The sequence below is a fragment of the Dunckerocampus dactyliophorus genome, chromosome 16 (genome assembly GCF_027744805.1).
Source record: "Dunckerocampus dactyliophorus isolate RoL2022-P2 chromosome 16, RoL_Ddac_1.1, whole genome shotgun sequence".
NCBI lineage: Eukaryota > Metazoa > Chordata > Actinopteri > Syngnathiformes > Syngnathidae > Dunckerocampus > Dunckerocampus dactyliophorus.
The window spans coordinates 20,757,163-20,779,523 of NC_072834.1; the positions used below are offsets into that span (position 1 = coordinate 20,757,163).

Here is a 22,361-nt window from a genome sequence, read left to right on the forward strand (position 1 = left end):
GTAAACGCAAAAGGTGAAAAGACGCCCGCGGTCCTTACCTTTGAAGAAGCAGTCCTTGCTGTGCACCACGTAGACCCGTCTCCTCTCCAGGCAGGCGGTTCTGTACACCTCGCAGTGGTTCTCATAGAAGCGGCCGTCCGAGCCGCACACCGGCACAAAGGAGGGCCGGCATTTTTCCTGGCAGACGCACTCGGCTCGCCCGCTTCCAGCTATCAGGGCGCACTGGCGACCCCGTCCGCAGTAGGTCCTCTGGCAGGGACCGCCATCTGGGCCAGAGGGGGCTGGGAGGAAGGACGGAAAAGGGAGAGACTTTGCTTTATTATACTCTGCTGGAAAAAAGACACAAACAGACACTCCTGATATAAACAATAAACAGTTACTATAACTGTTTTTGGACTATTTTGGTAAGAAACCAATGTAAGCAAGAGAACCTTTGAGGTGTCAAAAGATTCGATTCAATGTATCATCTCTTCCCGTCACTACGAAGTGGTTCAATTTGACCAAAATCCTACATGAATACTAACTCCAATCTGATGAGTTCTGAGAGAGACAGAGACAGTAAGCATCCCAACAAGTTGGTACTGGATTTCCCATGTGTGTTTACACTGCAATCTGGATCAGATCAGATCTGGATTCAACTGAGTTTGCCCTCACATCCTAATAGAAATAGCAAGTTGCTATTTTTCTTGTGTGCGCCTCTTCTACAGTACATGACGCTTTTTGGAAGGTTTAAGAGGACGCGCGTGACTTCCCAAGAGACGCTTTCAGCGCCTGTGATCCGGTTTGATGTATTACAAAGTGCGGTGAGGACGCGGCTCGCCAATAAAAGCCTAGCCCTCCTCGGCCAAAGTCATTAAAAGCCGACGTCCCGAGTCCCGCGGCAGCCCGTAATGAGAGCTTGCGCTGGAGCAGAGCAATATCTCATGACTGAAGACCACCTGTCAGAAGATAAGAAGATAGCCTGCTGCACGCGTTGTCTGCCAATCAACAACACCAGGAGCAAATTCCAACTCAAACATCGTCTGGATTTCCACAATGAGTCGGAAAGCTGCTGATTCCTCGGATTGAGCTTTGCTGCTCGCTAGCATGTCGCCATCAGAGGGTCGGCTTTACCCGCCCCAGTGGAGGACGCCCTAAGCACCGCCTTTACGAATATATCTTTCTAAAATATCATTTGTATAATTTAAGGCTGTCAACTGATTACAATCTTCAATCACGATTAATCACATGTTAACTCATGATTAATCGCAATTAATCATCATTTTAAAGTTTTTAATATAGCTATCGACATGAGACTGGATGATATGTTTGTGTTATTTATTTTTCAAACATAAAATGGAGCCCAATGTGTAAAAAAACAAACCCGATGTACAACAAGTAGACATCATTTTTAGAGCTGAAAGTATAAAAATGCAGAAATCTACACTTCAATACAAAAAAATAATAAATATGAAATAAAAATGGAATCACTAATGATGTATTCAAACAATAGCTTTTAATAATAACATGAAATATTAACATATGTTTCATGTTTAAAGTATAAACAACAGAAACAGACAATATAATAAAACATCAAAATAAAAATGCAATAATTTAAATGATTGCTTGATATTTTTATATTGCAAATATTTAATACATTATTAAAATACAATAGAATAAAAATATTAAAATTATTAAACAAAATTGAACTAATCTAAATGATTATTACACTTTTTGTATTAAAATATTGACTTTTAATCATTAATAAGCCATTTCTTGGCTTATGAATCACGTTTCATATGTGTCGTAGTTCAAAGGTTTCTTCACCTCGAAATCAAACCCGCTCAGTTCTCTTTACGCTGGCGTGAACGTTAGCGATGTTAAAACGCAACTGTGGCCTTTTTTGTTTTTTTGGGGGGTAAAAATCAAACCAAATGATTATTAATGAGACATATTATACGATATTAAGCTAAGATGAAAGCCTACGTTGGATTGATTTTAGCATAGTTCATTTCCAAAACTCGGCGGTGGCCACAGTTTGACCCTGGAACAGATTTTCTATGGTTGAAAAAAAACCCAGCATTTTGACGTACTGTATTTTCTATGCCATGTTAAAGGTCGCGGTGTGGCTAGCTGGCTCTTTTATCAGAATAAAGGATGTATTCCATACTTGGGAGTAGACATTCATTTCCTTCTTATCCACTTTACTAATTGTTGAGCAACGGTGGGAAATGCAAACGAGCCGCCTCCCCGGCAACCTTGGCGTGAACGCAGAGGTCGCCGGCGATTACAAGACGATTTGTATCCTCCGGGCGCGGGAGATTAAACGCTTAGCGCGGGAGAGCCTCCGGCGGCGGCACTCGCCCACCGGCGCCTCTTCTCCTTCTTCTCCACCTCCACGCACTTCCTGCAGCCCGTCGCAGCAGCGAAGGGAGACGCCCGCGAAGACAACGGCGACAAGAGCGGATAAAAGCTAGCTACAAGGCGCGAGCCGCTTGACATTTACGCCGCCGCTGTGTCTCGGGGATGGCGTCGCTTTGTTTAAACGGCTAAAAATGTCACGCGCTAATCCCGCCCGTCTAGGCGGGCAAGACTGTTGTATTTGCTCCCAATTCCCGTCCTCTTCCGCCCGGCTGGGGAATGGCGACTTTTCAATGAGTTATTGTGTGCGCTAATCACGCCTTTGCAGGACGACAGCGCCTCGTTTTGTTTAGAAGCGCTCCGGCTCGTTAGGACGCCTTATCTTGTTGACATTTTGACAGCCAAACATCTTCATTTGCTTCCGTGCCATTTGCTTCCCATCACAGCATCGCTGCCACCACAGCTACAGTAGAAACTATTAGAACTATTAGAACCTTCTAGAAGCCGGGGCCACGTAGTGAAAAATGGATGGATCCAACTTTGCCACTTTTTATTTTGTAAAGCAACACATGGAGATTTTAGGGTTGCCAACGACAAATTGATCCGACCGGATATCCGGTTTGAGGAAGGAACGGCTCCGATTAGCCAGCGGAAGCCTCCTGTATCGATAAGAATCGGTCATAAATCTTGAGATGAATCAATTGTGGAGACATGTAGTGGGTATCGGAGAGAAGCAATCGGTTGACTGCATTTTATGAGTTTTATTCCATTTATTTATGGATTTATACGTAACCGGATATAACGTTCACCTCATTGCGTACGTTTTTACGTACGATAGAAACATCCGCATGCTAACAAAGTCTTTTAACAAGAGTCACTCATAAAAAAAAACCCCAATATATCACATACAGGAAGTAAGGTCATTGACCGTTTATGTTCATACATGTAAAAAATAATAACTGCCACAGCATGTGACATCGCAGAAGCGCTGTCCTGAAAATTTGCTTGACGAGGACGTGACGTAGTCCTCGCGCATGCGTGGCACCAATTGCGTTCCGGGTACGTAGTCAAGTAGCAAGCGCACTAGCTAGCCGTCAGCGCGCCTGGAACTATTTACGAGTCACCACTACTTAGCGCTATTTAGCAGTCACCGTCTAGCTAATCACCGCAAAAATATAAAAGAGAAGGGCGCAAAACTTTTGAAATGTTCCACCTTTCTTACCTACCTGGAAAACACCATCTCGCTCCGACTGAAATGTTGCACTTTGTTATGACATAATTATTGTATTATTATAATATTACCATTATGACATTTTGAGTATGGTATTGTTTACTTTTAATTTTTGAAGGCTAACACGTATGTTTTTTTATTGTTATATTTTAAATTGATAGATTGATGTTTATTGTCATTGCACACAAACTTAGTTTGGTGGCTCCACTTCCATTTCTAGCAACATTAAGACATGTTAAAATGTAAATGTTCCAAATGTAAGAGGTATAAAAATATAGATGTCAGATATAGAATGTCAAATATTGATCCCATCAAAGAAAAAGACGTTCATTGAGCAAGTCTTTTTTTGGTCTGTGTCTAAGGAATGTATACATTTATGTACAGCAGCGGATAGGTTCCCAAAATAGCCCAAAATAAGTGAAATCTGCAGTAGCCAACTTCATTTGTTTACAATGATTATATATGTTTTAAGGCTGTAAAACCCCTAACATACACTTTATACACTTTTCTAAGACAGGCATGAACATTTTCTCACATTTCTCTCTTGTTTAAACACTCTCGAAAAAGTTCAAACCTTCGTTTGAATTTTAATGACCAACACAACAAATAATGAAGTCACTCACGCATATTTCACTCCCGTGACCGTGCCTTTTCGTCCTGGCTCCATTCCGCTGTACTGTCGCATTTTTGTACCCTTGTTAAAACATATTGCTGCAGACCAACCCAAGATTCATTTACAAGCTAGCAAGCAAGCGATGACACAGGAGACACGGCAGGACGGCACAAAGGAGATTGATTGGCCAATCAGGACGCAGAAAACAATGGGCGGTGCAGACAGACGAGAGAGGGAAGAGATAGACACTTGACTTCCCACAATGCAACTCTTCTTAAAGGGCCAGCCTCGGCCTGTAACAGCGTTCATACGCTGTAATAAAAAAAGAGGCACTAAAAAAAAATGGGTGAATCCGTGAAAGGTGGACCGCGATAGAGCGAGGGAACACCGTACATGTCATTCTGTTGGCTTTATTTTTGCCAGTGGCTGACAGCATGCTTTGGGTTATGGTGTGTTCTTTTACACATTATAAAATACTGTCAGAATGCCACTTTCATATAATTGGCATCTTTGTTTTATAATGTAAGATTGTACAATCTCATCCAATCGTATCGAATTGTCCTGCCTTGAAAATATATCGCTTTTTAGTCGTCGTTCACGTTGCCTAGAAAATGAGACTTGTTCATGTGAACGCAAAGTGTCCGGGAAGTGACGTGCATGCACAAAAGCGCAACGTCACACAAATTTCCGTGTGTTTACAGGAAGTAATGATTGTTGCGGCGTGAGCTCCAGTGATGTACGGTACTGCTGATTTCATTTTCCATGCGATACTGGGTCAAATGAATTGCTCCAGTCCTCCAATGCCTCTATTCAATTAACCGGTCTCTCCCTATAGCGGCCAGGCGTGTGGTCTATGCAAGCTGCGGCCTCCAACCGGCGGTTTTTCATGCACTACAAATCATTAGGAAAGTAAAAAGCCCAATGATTGCCTGCCTCCAACCAACACATGGGCAACAGCTCCAAGCTGGTGGTGGCGTGAAGAAGGAGAAGGTCCCCAGAGGACGTTCTTCGGCTTCCCTGTTAAAAATAGATTGAGCCTCGCCTTCCCGTTTATCGCCAACGTTCTAATCCTTCCCCATCCGTCTTTCTCTCGGCTATCGACGCTCCATTTAAGCGTCGGAGAGTCCATATTTCTGCTGACACCTCACCCGCGCCTCCCAGATAAATCCTATTTCTTATGATAATAGCCCCCCCAGGAGCACAGGTCACGCAGCTCAGAGGTCACACACCTCCTACGAGGCCTGCTGATCCCTTTGGCGCCACTTAAGACCTCTTCTACAGCAGGACACTTCATTAGGTACACCGCCAATCCTCCACAACACTACAAAACCTCACCATATGCATACTTGATGCTGGAGTATCTACACCGTATCAGACAATGGTGCAATCCAGCACGAGCACAATGATATTTGATACTGATGTACTGCTACTATATGGTAGCCAGTGATCCATCACAATTGTGATATTTGTTGCTGGTGTATCAACACCGTATCAGACAATGGTACAATGCATCACGATATCAATGACATTTGATATCTATGTACTGCTACTGTAATGTAACACATGATCCATCACAATTATGATATTTGTTGCTGGTGTATCCACACCGTATCAGACAATGATACAGTGCATTGTGATAACAATATTTGATATCGCTGTACTGCTACTGAATTGTAACAAACGATCCATCACAATTTTGATATTTGTTGCTTGTGTATGAATACCATCCCCAACAATGGTACTGTGTATCACGATATCAATGATATTTGATATCGATGTACTGCTTCTGCATTGTAAGACATGAGCTGTCACGATTTTGATATTTGTTGCTGGTGTAAAAACATTGTATCAGATATTGGTACGATACATCATGATATCAGTGATACCAGACCTTGATGTACTGTGACTGTATTGTGACAGACGATACCGCCCAGTATCAAAGCGTGTGTAGTGATATGGTAGAAAGACATGGTGATACTGTTTCACAACCCATGACAGGATGACATGTAATGATATCATATGTTATTCAACACTTCTGCATTGATAGTGCATAGTGCGTATTGATACCATATTGTAAACAGACGGTGATACTATACATCGCAATATCAATATTTGACACTTGTGCATGCCAACACTTCAGACAGCGATACCATGCATCACAATATCAATGAATTTTGACACTGATGTATTGCTACTGTATTACAAAAGATGATACCATACATCATATTACTTGTATTGCTATCGATATCACTATTTGTTGGTTCCATTTCGATGCTGTATCAGACAATAGTATAATGCATAGCAATGATTTTTATTTTGATATCGATGTATTGCTACTGTGTTGCTAAAGATGATACATCACAATATCGATATATGTGTATTGATAATGTAGAAAGACGGAATGCTTGCAGTAGATGATGATACCGTGTCGTATCGGATGACACGTTCCAATATCAATGCTTGTGTCGTTGCTATAAAAAAACGATACCATACTTAACAACATTGTTATTACACATTGTAGTGATACTGTATCGAAACCGACTATGATACAACACTACATACCACAATATCAGTATTGGATATCACTGCAAGCATGACATCAAGACTAGATGCCAGTGCATTGATACCATGCTTGAAGACAATGATACTATACATCGCAATATCAATATTTGCCGTTTATGTATTGCTAATGTATTATATCAGACGGTGATATTACACATCATATTGGTAGTATTGCTACCGATATCGGTATTTGCTGCTGGCAAATGGATGCTGTATCAGACAACAGTATGGTGCATCACAATAGCAATTGCTTTTATTTTGACATCTATTGCTAAAGATGATACATCACGATATCGATATTTGCGCATTGATACTGTAGAAAGCCCGTACTGTGCAATACACTGTGATACTGTGTCAAAACCAGCGTCAGGATGACACGTTCCAATATCAATACTGTGATGTGGCTATCTTATAATACACGATACCACACGTAACAACATTGTTATTACACGTGTCTGTAGTGATGCTGTACCAAAACCGACAATGATACAACACTACACACCACAATAGAACGATGTCTTTGTATTGATACCATAATTGAAGACAATGATTGTGCATTGCTAATGTATCATATCAGACAGCGATATCATACATCGTAGTTTTGTTATGTGATTTTTGTTTTTTATGGGGCCCAGAATGCCCGGCAGCGTTCCTGGATGTCAACATATCACTACTGTATCATAACAGGCCATGATACCACACAGTTTGGTATCAACATGAGTTGAATCGTGTCAACACTGCATGGCAATATTAATATTTTTGGTGTATTGGTTTGTTAGATATGTGAGAGGTTGCAATAATAGAATCACTGTATAATAATGCCATATTATATTATATTTGTATATATAGTGAGAATAATAATGTCATATTATTACATGAATATGATTATGATCTTTTTCAAAAGTGGCAACAAACATCCGACAGTATCGTTGGCCTCCTGGCAGCTTTTCCAGAAGCGATATCATGTTGAACATTTGTTTTATGAAAGAGATTTTGTCTTGGCAGACAGAGATCCACACCAGAGTGAAACAAAAAAAGAAAAAAAAAGGGCTGACGAGCGATGATTCCAAATCCCAACACGTCCCCGAGGCAGCATCAGCGTGAGGCGAACGCCCGCTGACGATTTTCACGGATGGATTGCCCACCCGTGTGTGCAGATCCAGCATGCAGGATGGAGTTGAAGTGTTCTCGGGGTTATTCGGACAAAACCACTTACGTGATACGTGATTAGCGTCGCGTTGGCCCGTTAGAGAAGCAAACAGCTCATTTGTATTGATACCACATTGTAAGACATCGATACTATACATGGCAATATCGATATTTGACTCTTGGATGGGATCAGACAGCAATACCATACATCATATCATCAGTACCGATACGGATATCAATATTGCTGCTGGTGTATCGATACCAATATCAATGATTTTTTTACATCGATGCATTGCTACTATATTGCAAGAGACGATACATAACAATGTTGATATTTGTGTATCGTTAGTATATTGTGATACTGTATCATAACCGACAACGGGATGACACGTTGCAATATCAAGATTTGACTGATGTAGTACAACAACCGATACCATACATGACAACATTGTTTTTACACGTTTCTCTAGCGATACTGTATCGAAACCGACAATGATCCAACACTATAGACCACTACATCAATATTACATGTCGGTGTACTGATACCATAATGCAAGACATTGATACTGTACATCGAAATAATGATATTTGAGCCTTGTGGATTTCTATTGTGTGGTATCAGACAGCATCAATACTGATACGGATATCAATATTTGCTGCTGGTATGTCGATACCGTAACAGACGACGGTGCAATGCATCACAATATTGATCATTTTTGACATCGCTGCATCGCTACTGTATTGCAAAAGACGATACATCACAATATTGACATTTTTGTATCGATACCAGCAGAAAAGCAGACCACTACAATACATTGTGATACCGTATCATAACTGATGACACGATAGAATATTGATATTTGACACTTGTATCATTACTATATTATAATAAAAGATACCATACATAAAAACACTGTTATTACACACTTCTGTGGTGATGCTGTATCGAAAACCGACAATGATACAACACGATATACCACAATATCAATATTACATGTCGGTGTACTGATACCATACCGCCCGACATTGACACTGTACAGCCAAAATATCGATATTTGACGCGTGTATATTGCTATTGCATGGTATCAGACAGCAATACCATACATTATATCATTAGTACTGATACGCATATCAATATTTGCTGCTGGTGTATCGATACCATAACAGACAACAGTACGATGCCTCACAATATCAATGATTTTTGACATCGCTGTTTTGCTACTGTATCTGTATCTGGGTATTGCTACTGTATTTTCTGTAAAAGAAGATACAGTCAAACTTGTCTATAGCGGCCAATAGAGGGAGTCTGCAAAAGTGGCCGCTATAGACAGGTGGCCTCTATAGACAGGTTGTCGTCAAGTTTGAATGTTGACCAGTAGAGGAAAAAAAAGAAAAAAAAAGGGGGAAAAAATAATAATAATGTTGACCAGTAGAGGCACTGCGGACTGCGGATAAAAGTTGTACAGCACTACTAGGCTTGTTATTATCATGGTTCATGGTTTGAATTCATCCTGAACATGCATATGAGTCAAACAGTAGCACATCACATAGTACAATTCACAATTTTGCATGTCCAAAAAGGAGTAGGAAGAAGCAAAGCTTATTTAATCCTACCCCTCATCAGTTTCACATCAGTTGCAATACATTTACTCACCTCTTGTTCTTCCAAGTGTACTTTGTAGGTCTACATGACAATGTAGTGCAATCATAGCCAAGGTTTTTACTTACTAAAAGGAAGCTAGAGGCTTAATAATAACTGATAGAATATATCCACCACCCACAGAACAAAGCTGTGCTAGTTATGTCTTACGCTTGTTTTTAATATTTTACTTTTTATATGGCAGAGTGTCATTACAGCTTTAGTTCATCAGGAAGTGACGGGAAGTGACGGTGGGCGTCCCGAGCAGGAGAGCTAGGCTCAGTGCTAGCTGTGAGTTTCGAGAGAGTTGGGAAGTGTGTTTATGTTGGCGTGGATGTAAAGTCCTGCAGTGTTCTCCGCTGTTAATAAAGCCATTAAAGTGCATCGGCGACGTGAGTCTCTCCTTCCCCACAACAAGCGGCATTACAGTATTGACCAGTGCACACCAGGAAATAAACGGTGTCATTTCTTACAGGCATTGGCTGGACAGCTATGTCTTGTTGGGGCTTGTTTAACCTTTGCCTTGTGGGCAAGCAGGAAGGAGAGACGATGCTGAGAGATGTGTGTGTGTTCTGAGCTGCTGTCTGGTGGCCGCGTTCAATAAATAAAGTTGGCAGAAGCAACAGGAGAAGTTTCCTTCTTTGCTTCGGAGCTGAATAACACTGACAAGTTAACAGACTAGTAGCGAATGGAAAAGAAGACGGCTTTTTTTGTGTCGAATACAGAAGATGATGACTTTGATGAATTTGTGGATGAGGATTGATGAAAAATAACGTGAGTACATTCTAAAATACTTCGATTAAGTACAACCGAACTCAGTTTTGCTCCCGCTGCCGCATGCATGCTAGCATATGTTTTTTTTTTTTTTTTATTGTAGCGTCGCTGGGAGCACGTCCTGTTCCCAGCCTAATTTGTGGTAATGTTTTGGTGCAAATGCTCTTAAAGTTACATGTTTGACCAGGAAATAGCAACAACTGACAGTTTGTGTGGATCTTGTGAATGATTGTGACTGAGCTAGGACTCAGTAATTAAAGTCTACACACGACGGCTTCATTGATTGAAAAACAAAACTTTTTCGTGCATGAAGCTTCTACTTGAGTTGGTAATTTGGCCGCTATATGCAGTCAGATATTGACCACGGGAGACTAAATGGGTGGCTGCTGGCTGCGTTAGACAGGTGACTGCTATACACAGGGTCTATAACATGTAAATTTGCTGGGGGGGACTTTTCAGTGGCTGCTATAGGCAGGTGGCCGTTCTATAAAGGTGGCTACTAAGACAGGTTTGACTGTACATCACAATATTGATATTTGTGTATCGTTACAATATTGTAATACTGTATCATAACCAACGACGGGATGACACGATACAATATCAATATTCGCCACTTGTGTCGCTACTGCATTATCGCAGACGGTAGCATACATAACAACAGTTATTACACGCTTCTGCAGTGATACTGTACTGAAACTGATACAACTGATGCAACACTACATACCAGAATATCAATATTAGATGTCGGTGTATTGATACCATATTGCTATATATACTATATATACATATACTATATGTCGCAATATCGATATTTGACTCTTGTGGAATGCCATCGTAAAGTATCAGAGAGCAGTACCGTACATCATATCATCGGTACTGATACAGATATATATGAATGCTGTATCAGACAATAGTATGGTGTCATGAGTGAGTGTGCTGCTCTGCTGCCACCTAATGTTTGTTTTCTGTCACAGCACACTCAGCCATCGAGGTGGAGCAGGCACACCTGTGTCCAATTAACGCTGGACTATTTAGACCAGGCAGCAACTTCACCTAGTTGCCAGAACGTCTTCGCCTTATGCACACCTGATTCCCATTGTCTCTTGTACCCTGTTCCCTGTTCTGGTCTCGTTTGTCTTCACCGTGAGTATTGTGTTTTTGCCTGCTTGTGTAGCACTGGACATCGTATTATTTCCTGCTGGTATAGCAGCGGACACTTTGTTATTTCCTGCTTGTGTAGCAGTGGACATTGTATTGCTAGTCTTACCTTCTTCAGCTCTTAGCTTCTCCTGTTACCTTTTGTAGCAGTGACTTTTGGTTTGTACTTTGTTTACCTGTTACCCGTGTGTACAGCGCCTTTAGTTACTTTTTCCCCGCGACTCAGGCCGGTGTTTTCTGTTAGTATTTTTTCCCTCGTGGTCATTCTTAGTTATTGTTTTGTACTTTCGGTTTTCTTATTAAATTATTTTTTGTTACACGGAAGTGTCTCCTGTCCTTGTCTGCATTGTGAGTCCAATATACAATATACGCCATTTTGTGACATATGGTGCATCACAGTAGCAATGGCTTTTATTTTGACATCTATTGCTAAAGACAATGCATCACAATATTAATATTTGTGCGTTGATACTGTAGAAAGACAGAAAACTACAATACATTGTGATACTGTATCAAAACCGATGACGGCATGACACGATACAATATCGATATTCGACACTTGCGTCGCTACTATATTATAACATACATAACAACATTGTTATTAGATGCGTCTGTATTGATACTGTATCAAATGATACAACACTGTATACCATGATATCAATAGTAGATGTTTGCGTGCTGATAGCATATTGCAAGGCATTGATACTGCGCATCGCAATATCGATATTTGACTCTTGTGCATTGTTATCATATGATATCACACAGTGATACCATACATCATACTGTATTATGAGTATTGATACAGATGTCAGTAGTTGCTTTTGGTGTATTGATAACATAACAGACAACAGTACGATGCATCACAATATTGATATTTGTGTATCGATACTGTAGAAAGACAGAACGCTACAATACATGCTGTCGCCGTATCATAAGAGAACAATGTGGATATTGGCCACTTGTGTTGAAATTGTTGATATCTTTTTCTTTGATGTGTCTGTCGTACGATGGAAAACGTTTATTTAGCATGTTTGCTCGGGCAAGGAGGCATATTTTATCCAAGGGGAGACTGAGGGCAGCAAGAAAAGGGAGCGCTGTGGAGCCCAGCAGCTGAGATAATGGTAGAAAGAGTAGCTTTTAGTAGCTTAGTGGGAAAGAGTGAATAAGTGAGTAGAGCAGTGCGGAGTGGATACCATGTGGTGGTTAATAATCAGCTCCTGAGGCAGCAAAGATAGCAAATAGACTCCCACTGTCCTCCCACGTCTGATGGCGCCCTAAACGACTCCATTTGTGTGAAAATGAAGTTCTTATTTCTGCCAAACTGCTTCCCAGCGACACTTGCGGCTAATTAGGGAAGGTATTTGTTTTCTTGGCAATTACATCCACGAGACGCGGTGATGTTTGCTCACACCAGCTGCGCTGATTGAAAAACGTCCTTGGGACGACGATGCAAGAAGTCCTCCCGGTTCACCGACTTCTCACGTCGGAAGAACAGGAGAGGCTGAGAAAGTTCAGGGAAAGTTCAGTGCTTGGGGGAAAAAAACTCTCTTCTCTCGCTCTTTAAAAAAAAAAAAAAAATGCACAGCCGACTGAAAAGACGCAAAGTGAAAGTTGCGTGCGGGGACGTAGAAATAAAGCTGCAGTGTTTCCGGCTTAAAGTAAGTTTCAGCGCTAACCTAATTGAGGATGCACTTTTATTGCACGCTAACGTGATTAAAGTCGAGACTGTGAAAAGAAGTGGGGTGGGGGTGGCCGTGGGAGGGAGGGTGACAGCCTCTGCAATCAGCAAAACTCAAGAGCTCCTTTAAAAAAGAAGAAGTGATCATCAAGGAGCGCTCTTTTAAAGCATATAATGCTACGCAGAAACAAATATACAGTATAGACACTGTTTAATCCCCAGTTAGAGGGTGCAAGACCACACTTCTTCTATTTTAAATGTGTGCAAATCTTGCCTGAATGCTCCATGTAAAGGGCAAAGTCTCCCCAGCTGAAGTGTGCAGGCGGCCCCGCTTCATCCAGACCACGCACAACAGAGTCACCGTCCATATATTGTTTATATTGTCCACAGCACTGGACCCTACACTTTACAGCTGCTTCCCCTCATCTTGATTTGTTGCACTTGTTAAGGTTATTTTACTCACCTAAATATGAGCTTTACTTTTTTGTATCAGTATTTAGATTTTCTTCTTGTTACACTTTGTGTTAAAAGTTTCTTTCTGGTACAAGTAAGCGGCCATGGCATTAAAAAAATAATAATAATAATTATGCCAACTAATTATTTAAACCCTGAGCAACAAAAACAACAAAATTACGAGCACTTGCATTTCGTTTTGTTCCCCCAAATGTTTTATTATCGCAATTAAGTAAACACATTAAACAATTTATGCCATATATATATATATATATATATATATATATATATATATATATATATACACACACACACATACATACATACAGTATATATGTATATATGTATGTATGTGTATACACACATACTGTATATATACATATATATATATGTATACACACACATATATATATATATATATATATATAGTATGTGTCTTAATATTAACAGTGGTTAACTTCTTTTTTACACTTGCTAACGTTAAAAGGTTTCTTAAAATGACGGCCTGTATTCAAGTAAGCAGTCATTAAATGTCAGGAAAAAAAGAATTAAGTACAATCCCTTTCCTAATGCTTTATTCTTGACATTAAATCAACCTTTGTAACACACTAAAATAAAAAATAATTACAAAATTAATTAATACAAAATATAAATATATAAATGAAAAAAATTATGAGTAATTACTTAACATTAATGTTTTAGTTGTAGTATTTTAACATTTTATATTATTGCCATTAATATGAATTATTATAAATGTTTTATAACGTATTTATTTATTTTATTATTATTATTATTATTATTATTATTATTATTATTATTGTTATTATAATAAATTATTTATTTTATTTTTTAATTTTTTCCAGACTAAAGAAAAGATATATTTTTAGGTATATTTTTCATTTTAAAATGTCTTTTAGTCTATCATTTATTATTTTGTAATTATGTTTTACTTACTTTTACAAATGTTTTAAATACACATTATTTTCCTTCTTTTTTTAATTTTTCCACTGCTTATTAGTAATTCTTATCATTATATACAGTACAGTATCTTTAAAACCTTTGTAACCAAACATGGTTCTGTGCCAGATAAAGTGCAACTGAAGGTTGCAGGATGGCCAGTTTGACCTTGGAACAGACTATTTTTATTTCCATAGCTTTTTATGGAAAAGTTGGTTTAGAAAAAAATCCAAAAACAGTAATCCGGGAAAGATTATGTTCAACATTACAGGAAGTATTCAGAAAAATCCCACTTTAGAGCAGTTGAAGGAATGCTATGCAAGTCACACATAATCCCCTCCAAGCCATTCATCCTATGGGCGACCCCCGGCCGCCACCTGACAGCGACAATACGGAAGCAGACAAAAGAGTCGCCGACGGAACATCCCGGAATTAGAAGTTGTGAATAATTCATTAGCCGCCATTCGCCTCCCATTCAAGTGACAGCTCTTATGTTTAAGTGATGATTCTTGCCTCGAGCTACCCCAAGAGGCGGCGTGGAGAAAATAGACAGGTAGCCGTTTCTTCTTTTTGGATTAAAAGCATCAGGAAAATGAAAAGGTGACGTGCACACACACACACACACACACACACACACACACACACACACACACACACACACACACAAAGAAGGAAGATACAAGAAAACAGAACAGGCTGCATGTAAAACAACCGTTGACAGGCGGCTGTCGCCGCCGTGAAAAGCGGGTAGACGGGGGTCGCACAGGAGAACGATGGCGGGGGAAAGTAGGCCAAGAGCAGGACGCCTGGTGAGGGTCACGGAAGCAGGTCAATATGATGGAAAAGGAAGTGAAAAGGTTTAATGTTCAAAGTTGTTTTTATTTGCCTGTGCTGCATTTTATAAATACAGTTAAAAAATGAAAAAAAACAGGAAACATTGTGAAAAAGGGTGTAATTTGAGGAGAAGAAGTTGAGACGCTAATAATAATATCACTAATCATATTCATACGCTTTGTCACCTGGAACACAACACCGACATCCGACGAAATATTCTTCAATGCTTAGCATATCTACGTGACAAAATTAAAAATTAGGGGGTGCCCAGACCAATAATTATCGGGCTGATATTGGGGAATTATGACATCATACCGATAAATAACATTAAAAATAGCTCAGATAACCGCTAATTTTAAAAAGCGATTACTGTGGGATTTACTTTGGGATTTTCTCCTGCCTGTGCCGTTAACGGCCTGTCGAAACTTTCCCTGAGCTCACATGTACCAAAATGCTCCGCGATGAGGGGGAAAAAAAAAACCCATCAAGGGCACAAAAACCTTAACAGCCACCTGAAACGCCAGCACTGCGGCATTTGAAAAGTGCAAAAGGTTTGCCAGAGACCTCCGTGGCGTCACACCGGCTGACTGTGTGTCCGAGCACAGTGCAGTTTGCTGGGCCACAACAGGTGGCTCCTCCCGCTCTATACTCTGGTTCTCCTGACATCCATAGCGGCACACCGGCTGCTCGGCGCATGTGCCCAAATACAGTGCACCGTGCTGGGCCACAACAGGGGGCTCCCTCCCCTCTATACTATGGTTCTCCTGATAGTCCTGATTGGTGAAATCCATATTTGTTTGAGTCTTTCTTACCTCCAGGTGTGCACAAACTACAAATTAAAAAGTAGATAGTGAGGATAAGCGGCATAGAAAATAGATGGATGGATGGATGGATGGATGGATGGATGGATGGATGGAATTGTGCTTTTCACACTGACATGAAAAAAAACAGATACAGGTCACATACGAGCAAAAAATTCAGAATTGACCTTCAGTGTGAACATAGCCTTGGTGACGCAAGCAAATTAATGAAAATTCAGCAAATACACAACAAATCCAACAACGCCAAAACACACAGCAATGAAATCATAACCAAACATTGCCAGTTTTTTTAAATTATTATTTATGCTTTGACCTTTTTTGAGCTACTGATTGAGACAGCGATTGCATTTATTTGCATTTTGCTTTGCTTTTTTTGTTGTGAGAAATTATTTATTTCTAGTCTTCTGACATGAGTCACATATAAGTAACAAATACAAAAAATAAAATATAATAAAAACATTAGCCACCTCAGACTACATTGATAACCGCATTTTATTCATTTAGAAATAATTCTGTCATTTTTTGTTATTTATTTTAAATACATACTTTATGTTTCACTTCCATCATGTCGTATTAAATTGATCCCCTACCTTCTTGGACCCACTGACTGTCCTGTTGTACGGATCAAATTGATCGGGTCGCCTCTCGCAACAAATAACATAAACATGCAAAAACTTTGGGATTATTTTGTGAATACAATAATGGCGCATATTTCCAAAATTGATATGCATTTGCATAAAATTTGGTGTAGTTATTTACAAATGTATTTTTTTGAAGTGTATTTTTTTAAATCATTGTTTTCTGTGGCCTGGTACTGGTCCATGGGGCGGGCTGGTGGTTGGGGATTCCTGTTGTATTACTGTAAATTCCAGTAAGTCGACACTTTTTTCTTAAACTTTGAACCCTGTGGCTAATTTATGGCTAAATTCTAATCTCCTGACATCTCCTTTACTTCAGAACTACTAATTGTTTAAATACTGTGCCGCTTGCGAGTCAGGGAAAAACGGCTCTTTCCTTGGCAGGAGCCAATCATGAGCAATCAGTGCACTCACAACAAGCTTGTCAAGCCACTGGAAGTCACAGGAGGTCATTATACTGTATATACCGGTATAACAATATATATATAATATATAACAATATAACAGTCTGACTCATGGTGTCATATTAAAAAATATTACAAAACACTAAACTCATCAGACAGCAACTTAACAATCAAAATGTATACAAGAGAAATATACAAACATGTACCAATAGGAGTTTAAAATGGAAAAAAAAAGTTTAAAGTTTTCCCATAATGCACTGCGCTTGAACAACACGTTCATTGGAGCGCTGCAATGACGTCAGGACTGCAGTACCCTCTGCCATTTTCTATGCTGCTTGTCCACAAGGACACGTGTGGCTTATACACCGGAATGTACGGTATATTGTTTAAAAATTACTGCTCAATATACATTTTTTTCTATTCTTCAATAAAGATATGTCAAAATAACATATTTTAGAGCTGTAAATACCATTTTTGCCCAAGGTTACCATCGTCACAAGCTCATGCCGTGCCTAAAACACAGGTTCTGATTTGTGAAAACTTTATTGTATTCGTGAAACTGCAATAAAGGCACATTTTTACCATTTTGTCATCATTGTCACCATTGAAATGACAAACCGACAAAAAAAAAAAAAAAAAGAAATGACAAACCGGTGAAGCCAATCAAGAAGAAAGCTTCCGAGAGACAGCCACAAAGCAGTTAGACAGTGTGTGACTTTGTGTGTGTTTACACGGAAAAAAGAAACAATGGGCGGGGCTTGGAAGAACCTGCGCGGTGTCTGGGTGCGCTCCAAAGTGTGTAGAGGATTAGCGTCGTTGTGTTTAAAAAGTGGGCCAGCAAGGAGCCTCTTGCCAGGAAACGGGAGGTTTTTTTTTTTTTTTGATGCTTGGAATCCTAAACAAGTTGTCGCTCATTGAAACGGCACGAGAGATGGTGATGATGATAAACTGTACGGAAAAAAGTGTTGGGACACAGGGCCTTTCCACATACAGGAAGTGATGACACGTGGGGGCGAAAAAAGGTGACGTCAGCCCACTTCAGGCACCAAAATGAATCCTGTTTGTTCAAACCCAAAGAGACCCCCACCCCCCCAGCAAGCCGTGCAAACCCACTGATGGGTTCAGCAAGGGGCCAGGATGGGAACACTCAGCTTCAATCTGATCACAATCCATAATAGATGGCAATGTAAATATCTTATGAAGGAGTGCCATGGAGAAAATGAGTTTGTACACGTGGGGTGGGGGGTTGGAGGGCTTACGCACACACACACACACACACACACACACACACACACACACAAAGTAGTGTGTATATCTAATATTCATGGTCTTAATGGATCTGATGTGTGAATGTCTTCTTGTTCCTTAAACTTCAACCGCTCGCCAAACAATGCACTTTACATTTTGAGTTGATTCAAATGGAAAAAAATACACGAAACGCCAAAAAGCAAACTATTTGTGTACGCCCCCACACAACACAAAAGTTCTACCTGCAAATGAGTGCCAAATAGTTTTCTGGCAAAATGTACACGTAATCCGTTTCCAGCCGGAGGCAGCAAACAAATACACCTCCTGACGGCTTAGCTAACATTCTTGCTGCAAACGTACGATAAAATGCATCCTGACGTCCTTGGCCAACGTCGACCAGCCTTTTTTCTTAAAGCCTTCTGAACAAACAAAACCACAAAGGCCCACATCGTCGCTGGGAGCTTGGTCTACCAATCGAATAACCAGCAGGGTCTCGACTTAGGAAAACAATGACATGAACAGGTGTGGCTGTAGACAACCTCCTGATGTACTTTGTCCAAAATGAAGTCCATATCACGCCGCTGCATCTGTCATTTTTCAAGTCATACGTGTTCCACACGTCGCACTGCCGTTCACAATCGCATCATCAGCGCTATTTATGCTGACTCAGCAGCTTACCGCAATTACAACACTGGTTCTGTTGCATGGCCACGGGGTCAAAGAGCGCTCCGTTTGCCTTTCGACTTTCTCACACACTCCAAATCATCGGCATTTCTAATGACACAGCGGCCTCTCGCCAACTGTCATGCTGTGTTAGCATGTTAGCATGGACGCTAATTCCTTGTGTTACAAAAAAATGATGAGTTTATTTGAAGACGTGATATCAGAATACAGAAATGCTCCGTTTAGCATCTACTTCTGGGGTGTCCAAAGGTTTTCCCAGCGAGGGACACGTAGCAAAAAATGAAAGGATAAAACTTTGCCACTTTGATATTTCGTAAAGCACACATGTAGATATGCTAAGAAGTGATAAATATTTCAAGAAAAAGGTGCATCTCAGCTTTGTCATACAGATGAAAAAGACTAGTATTAACATCAATTTCACTCTTTGCTGTTTTTTTTTTTAAAGTTTACAAATACTTCAACTTTCTTCTTAAATAATCTTCGTAAATGTTCTCCCCGTAACATAATGACTTTATTTTCATAATATTATTTTCCCCAACTTAATTTTCCCCAAAATGGCAAGTTTATTTTGTTTTGTTTGTTTCTCATAATATTACCACTTAAAAAAAAAACATTCATTTCTTTAATATTTCAACTCTATGCTACTAAATTGACAATTTTTCTCATAATATTTTCACTTTATTCTCGCAAAATTATTGTGAAAATGAAAAAAAAGAGCAAAAACAGCTGTAATTTAATAAATACAGTTAATAAATATATTTTTCATCCATCCATTTTCTATACCGCTTCATCCTCATTAGGGTCGCGGGTAAATATATTTTTAATCAATATAATCAAAATATTAACGGAAAAAAATGCATTCTACCAAGAACATTTTTTTATTTTACAAGAATACTTGTAATATTATGAGATACAATAATGTCATTTTACTAGCATAGATTTGAAATATTAAAGACAATTTTTAGTATTTATAAAAAAAAAGTCATAATGTTATGAGAAACAAACAAAACAAAATAAAGTTTTCATTTTTGGAAAATTAGGTTGAGAAAAAATTTATAATATTATGGGAATAAAGTTACATGAATTACGGGAAGAAAATTTACAAGAAGAAAGCTGAAATACTTGAAATATTCGGAAAATGTACAAAAAAACTACAGCAAAAATGGGGGGAAAAAAAGAGCAAAAAGTGAAGTTCATATTAATAATAGGCTTTTTCACCCGTATGACAAAGCTGAGATGCACTTTTTTCTTGAAATACATATCACTTCTTAGCATATTTACAAAATATCAAAGTGGCAAAGTTGCATCCTTTCATTTTTCACTATGTGTCCCGCACTGGAAAAACCTTTGGACACCCCTGGGCCCCTGAAGGATGCTATGTGAAACTGGGACAGCGCTAATGTTTATTTTAAGGCATAATGTTTGAGTTAGCATTTACAGTACATTCATGGTTTGGCTCAACAAACGTATGTTTACTGCAATGGCCCGTCAAGGTAAATTAAACTTTACGACTAAAGGCTTTACTAAATCAATTCAAATATACATACGTGAAAATGTCCACCTATTTGTGTTGTGTTCGAGTTGTTGTGACGCTCTTTCTGCCTGCTGGCGATGATATGATGAGCGGAGAAGCAGCGCTAAGCCCCGCAAGCCCCCACAGGGGCGCACTAAAAGCCACCCTCGACCCCGCTAGTCATCAATCATTCAGGAGGAATCAGGGTTAGAATAAGTTCACCACCGAGCGACACGTCATTTATACGAGACGACATCTCCGCCGGCATAAAGTTTGCATAAGGCCCAAATGTCCGCCGTCGGTTGTCCACCAGGCCGAGCATTAGCTCCATTACCCCAAAGGAAAGAAGGCATGACAGACGGGGAGGGGGGGCTGTCTGCTGGGACGGGGCGTGAAGAGAATGCGGGATGCCGTCACAGCCAAGGAAGGAAGAAGAGGGAGAGTTGGCAAGGCTGGAATATTCAGAGAGAAATAAACAACGCTCCTGAAATGACTGGCGCAACATCGGCCAGGCTGGTTGCCATGGTTACCTCCCCCCCGCCGCCCCAAACAGCCTCGGCTGGGAAACGCTGGATCGATACAGATTGAATTTGAAAGTTTACTCTTGGAGTTAAGACTGCCGAGTAAAAGTGACAACTCAGACTTTAGCCTTGTGGGGGAAGATGACGATCGAAAGGCAGCACCTTTTATCTCACCGCCTGGCATCGGGTAAAGGATGGAGCTTCACTTTCATTCAAATCAACAATGTGGACTGTGACCAAAGAATGCTCGGTTTGGGACGAGGTTTAGCACAACTGCCGCCTGTGATTGACTGGGCCCACATTGCATTCGAGTCAAGAATGCCGACTGTGACCAAGGGGTTTCAATATGGACACTGATCAAGGGATCCGAGTTTCGATTCCACTGACTGGCTTCGGGACAGTGACTGAAAATCTGCACAGACACACAAGAATAAAAATGCAGACTTTGACTAAAAGGCCCTAGTTTTTAACCTCGAAACCAGGTAGGATAGGATACCAAGGAGAGCGATGATTGAAGAGGGTCTGAGGTTTAATTCCACTGACTATCCTAGGGTCAAGAATAGGTCCCATGACCCGAGGTTACATGCCAGTCCAGAATCTGGATCATCACCAAAGAGCCACACATTTGATTCTACTAACTAGGGCATGGGTAAAAATGTAGACTATAACTAAAAGATCCCAGGTTTAAGTCCACCGACCAGTTAGATTTCGTTCCAGAATCTGGATTGCTACCGAAGGACCCTTGGTTATGAAGAATATATTAAGAATATATAGGAATAACGATGTGGCTACTGTTGGCCACACAATCAGGAGAAGATCTGGATTCAAATCTCTGTGTGGAGTTTGCATGTTCTCCCCGTGCGTGCGTGAGTTTTCTCCGGGTACTCCGGTTTCCTCCCACATTCCAATTGATTAATTGGAGACTCTAAATTGTCCATAGGTGTGAATGTGAGTGTGAATGGTTGTTTGTCTATATGTACCCTGCCATTGGCTGGCGACCAGTCGCGGATGTACCCCGCCTCTCGCCCAGGATCAGCTGGCATACGCTCCAGAATACCCGCTACCCTTGTGAGGATAAACGACATAGAAGATGGATGGATGGATGGCGTTGGCACAATGACTGAGAATCTAAACATACATACAA

At 40.1% G+C, this 22,361-nt stretch overlaps 1 protein-coding gene across 2 annotated transcripts in view; it reads right to left on the reverse strand.

The window, feature by feature from the left end:
- fstl4 (follistatin-like 4) overlaps positions 1-22,361 on the reverse strand; it is a 176,199-nt gene that overhangs the window by 87,429 nt on the left and 66,409 nt on the right. For both annotated transcript variants that reach the window (XM_054754114.1, XM_054754113.1), the window contains one exon: positions 39-281. In XM_054754114.1, coding sequence (XP_054610089.1) covers positions 39-281 — 243 coding nt within the window. The remainder of the gene's footprint in view (positions 1-38; positions 282-22,361) is intronic.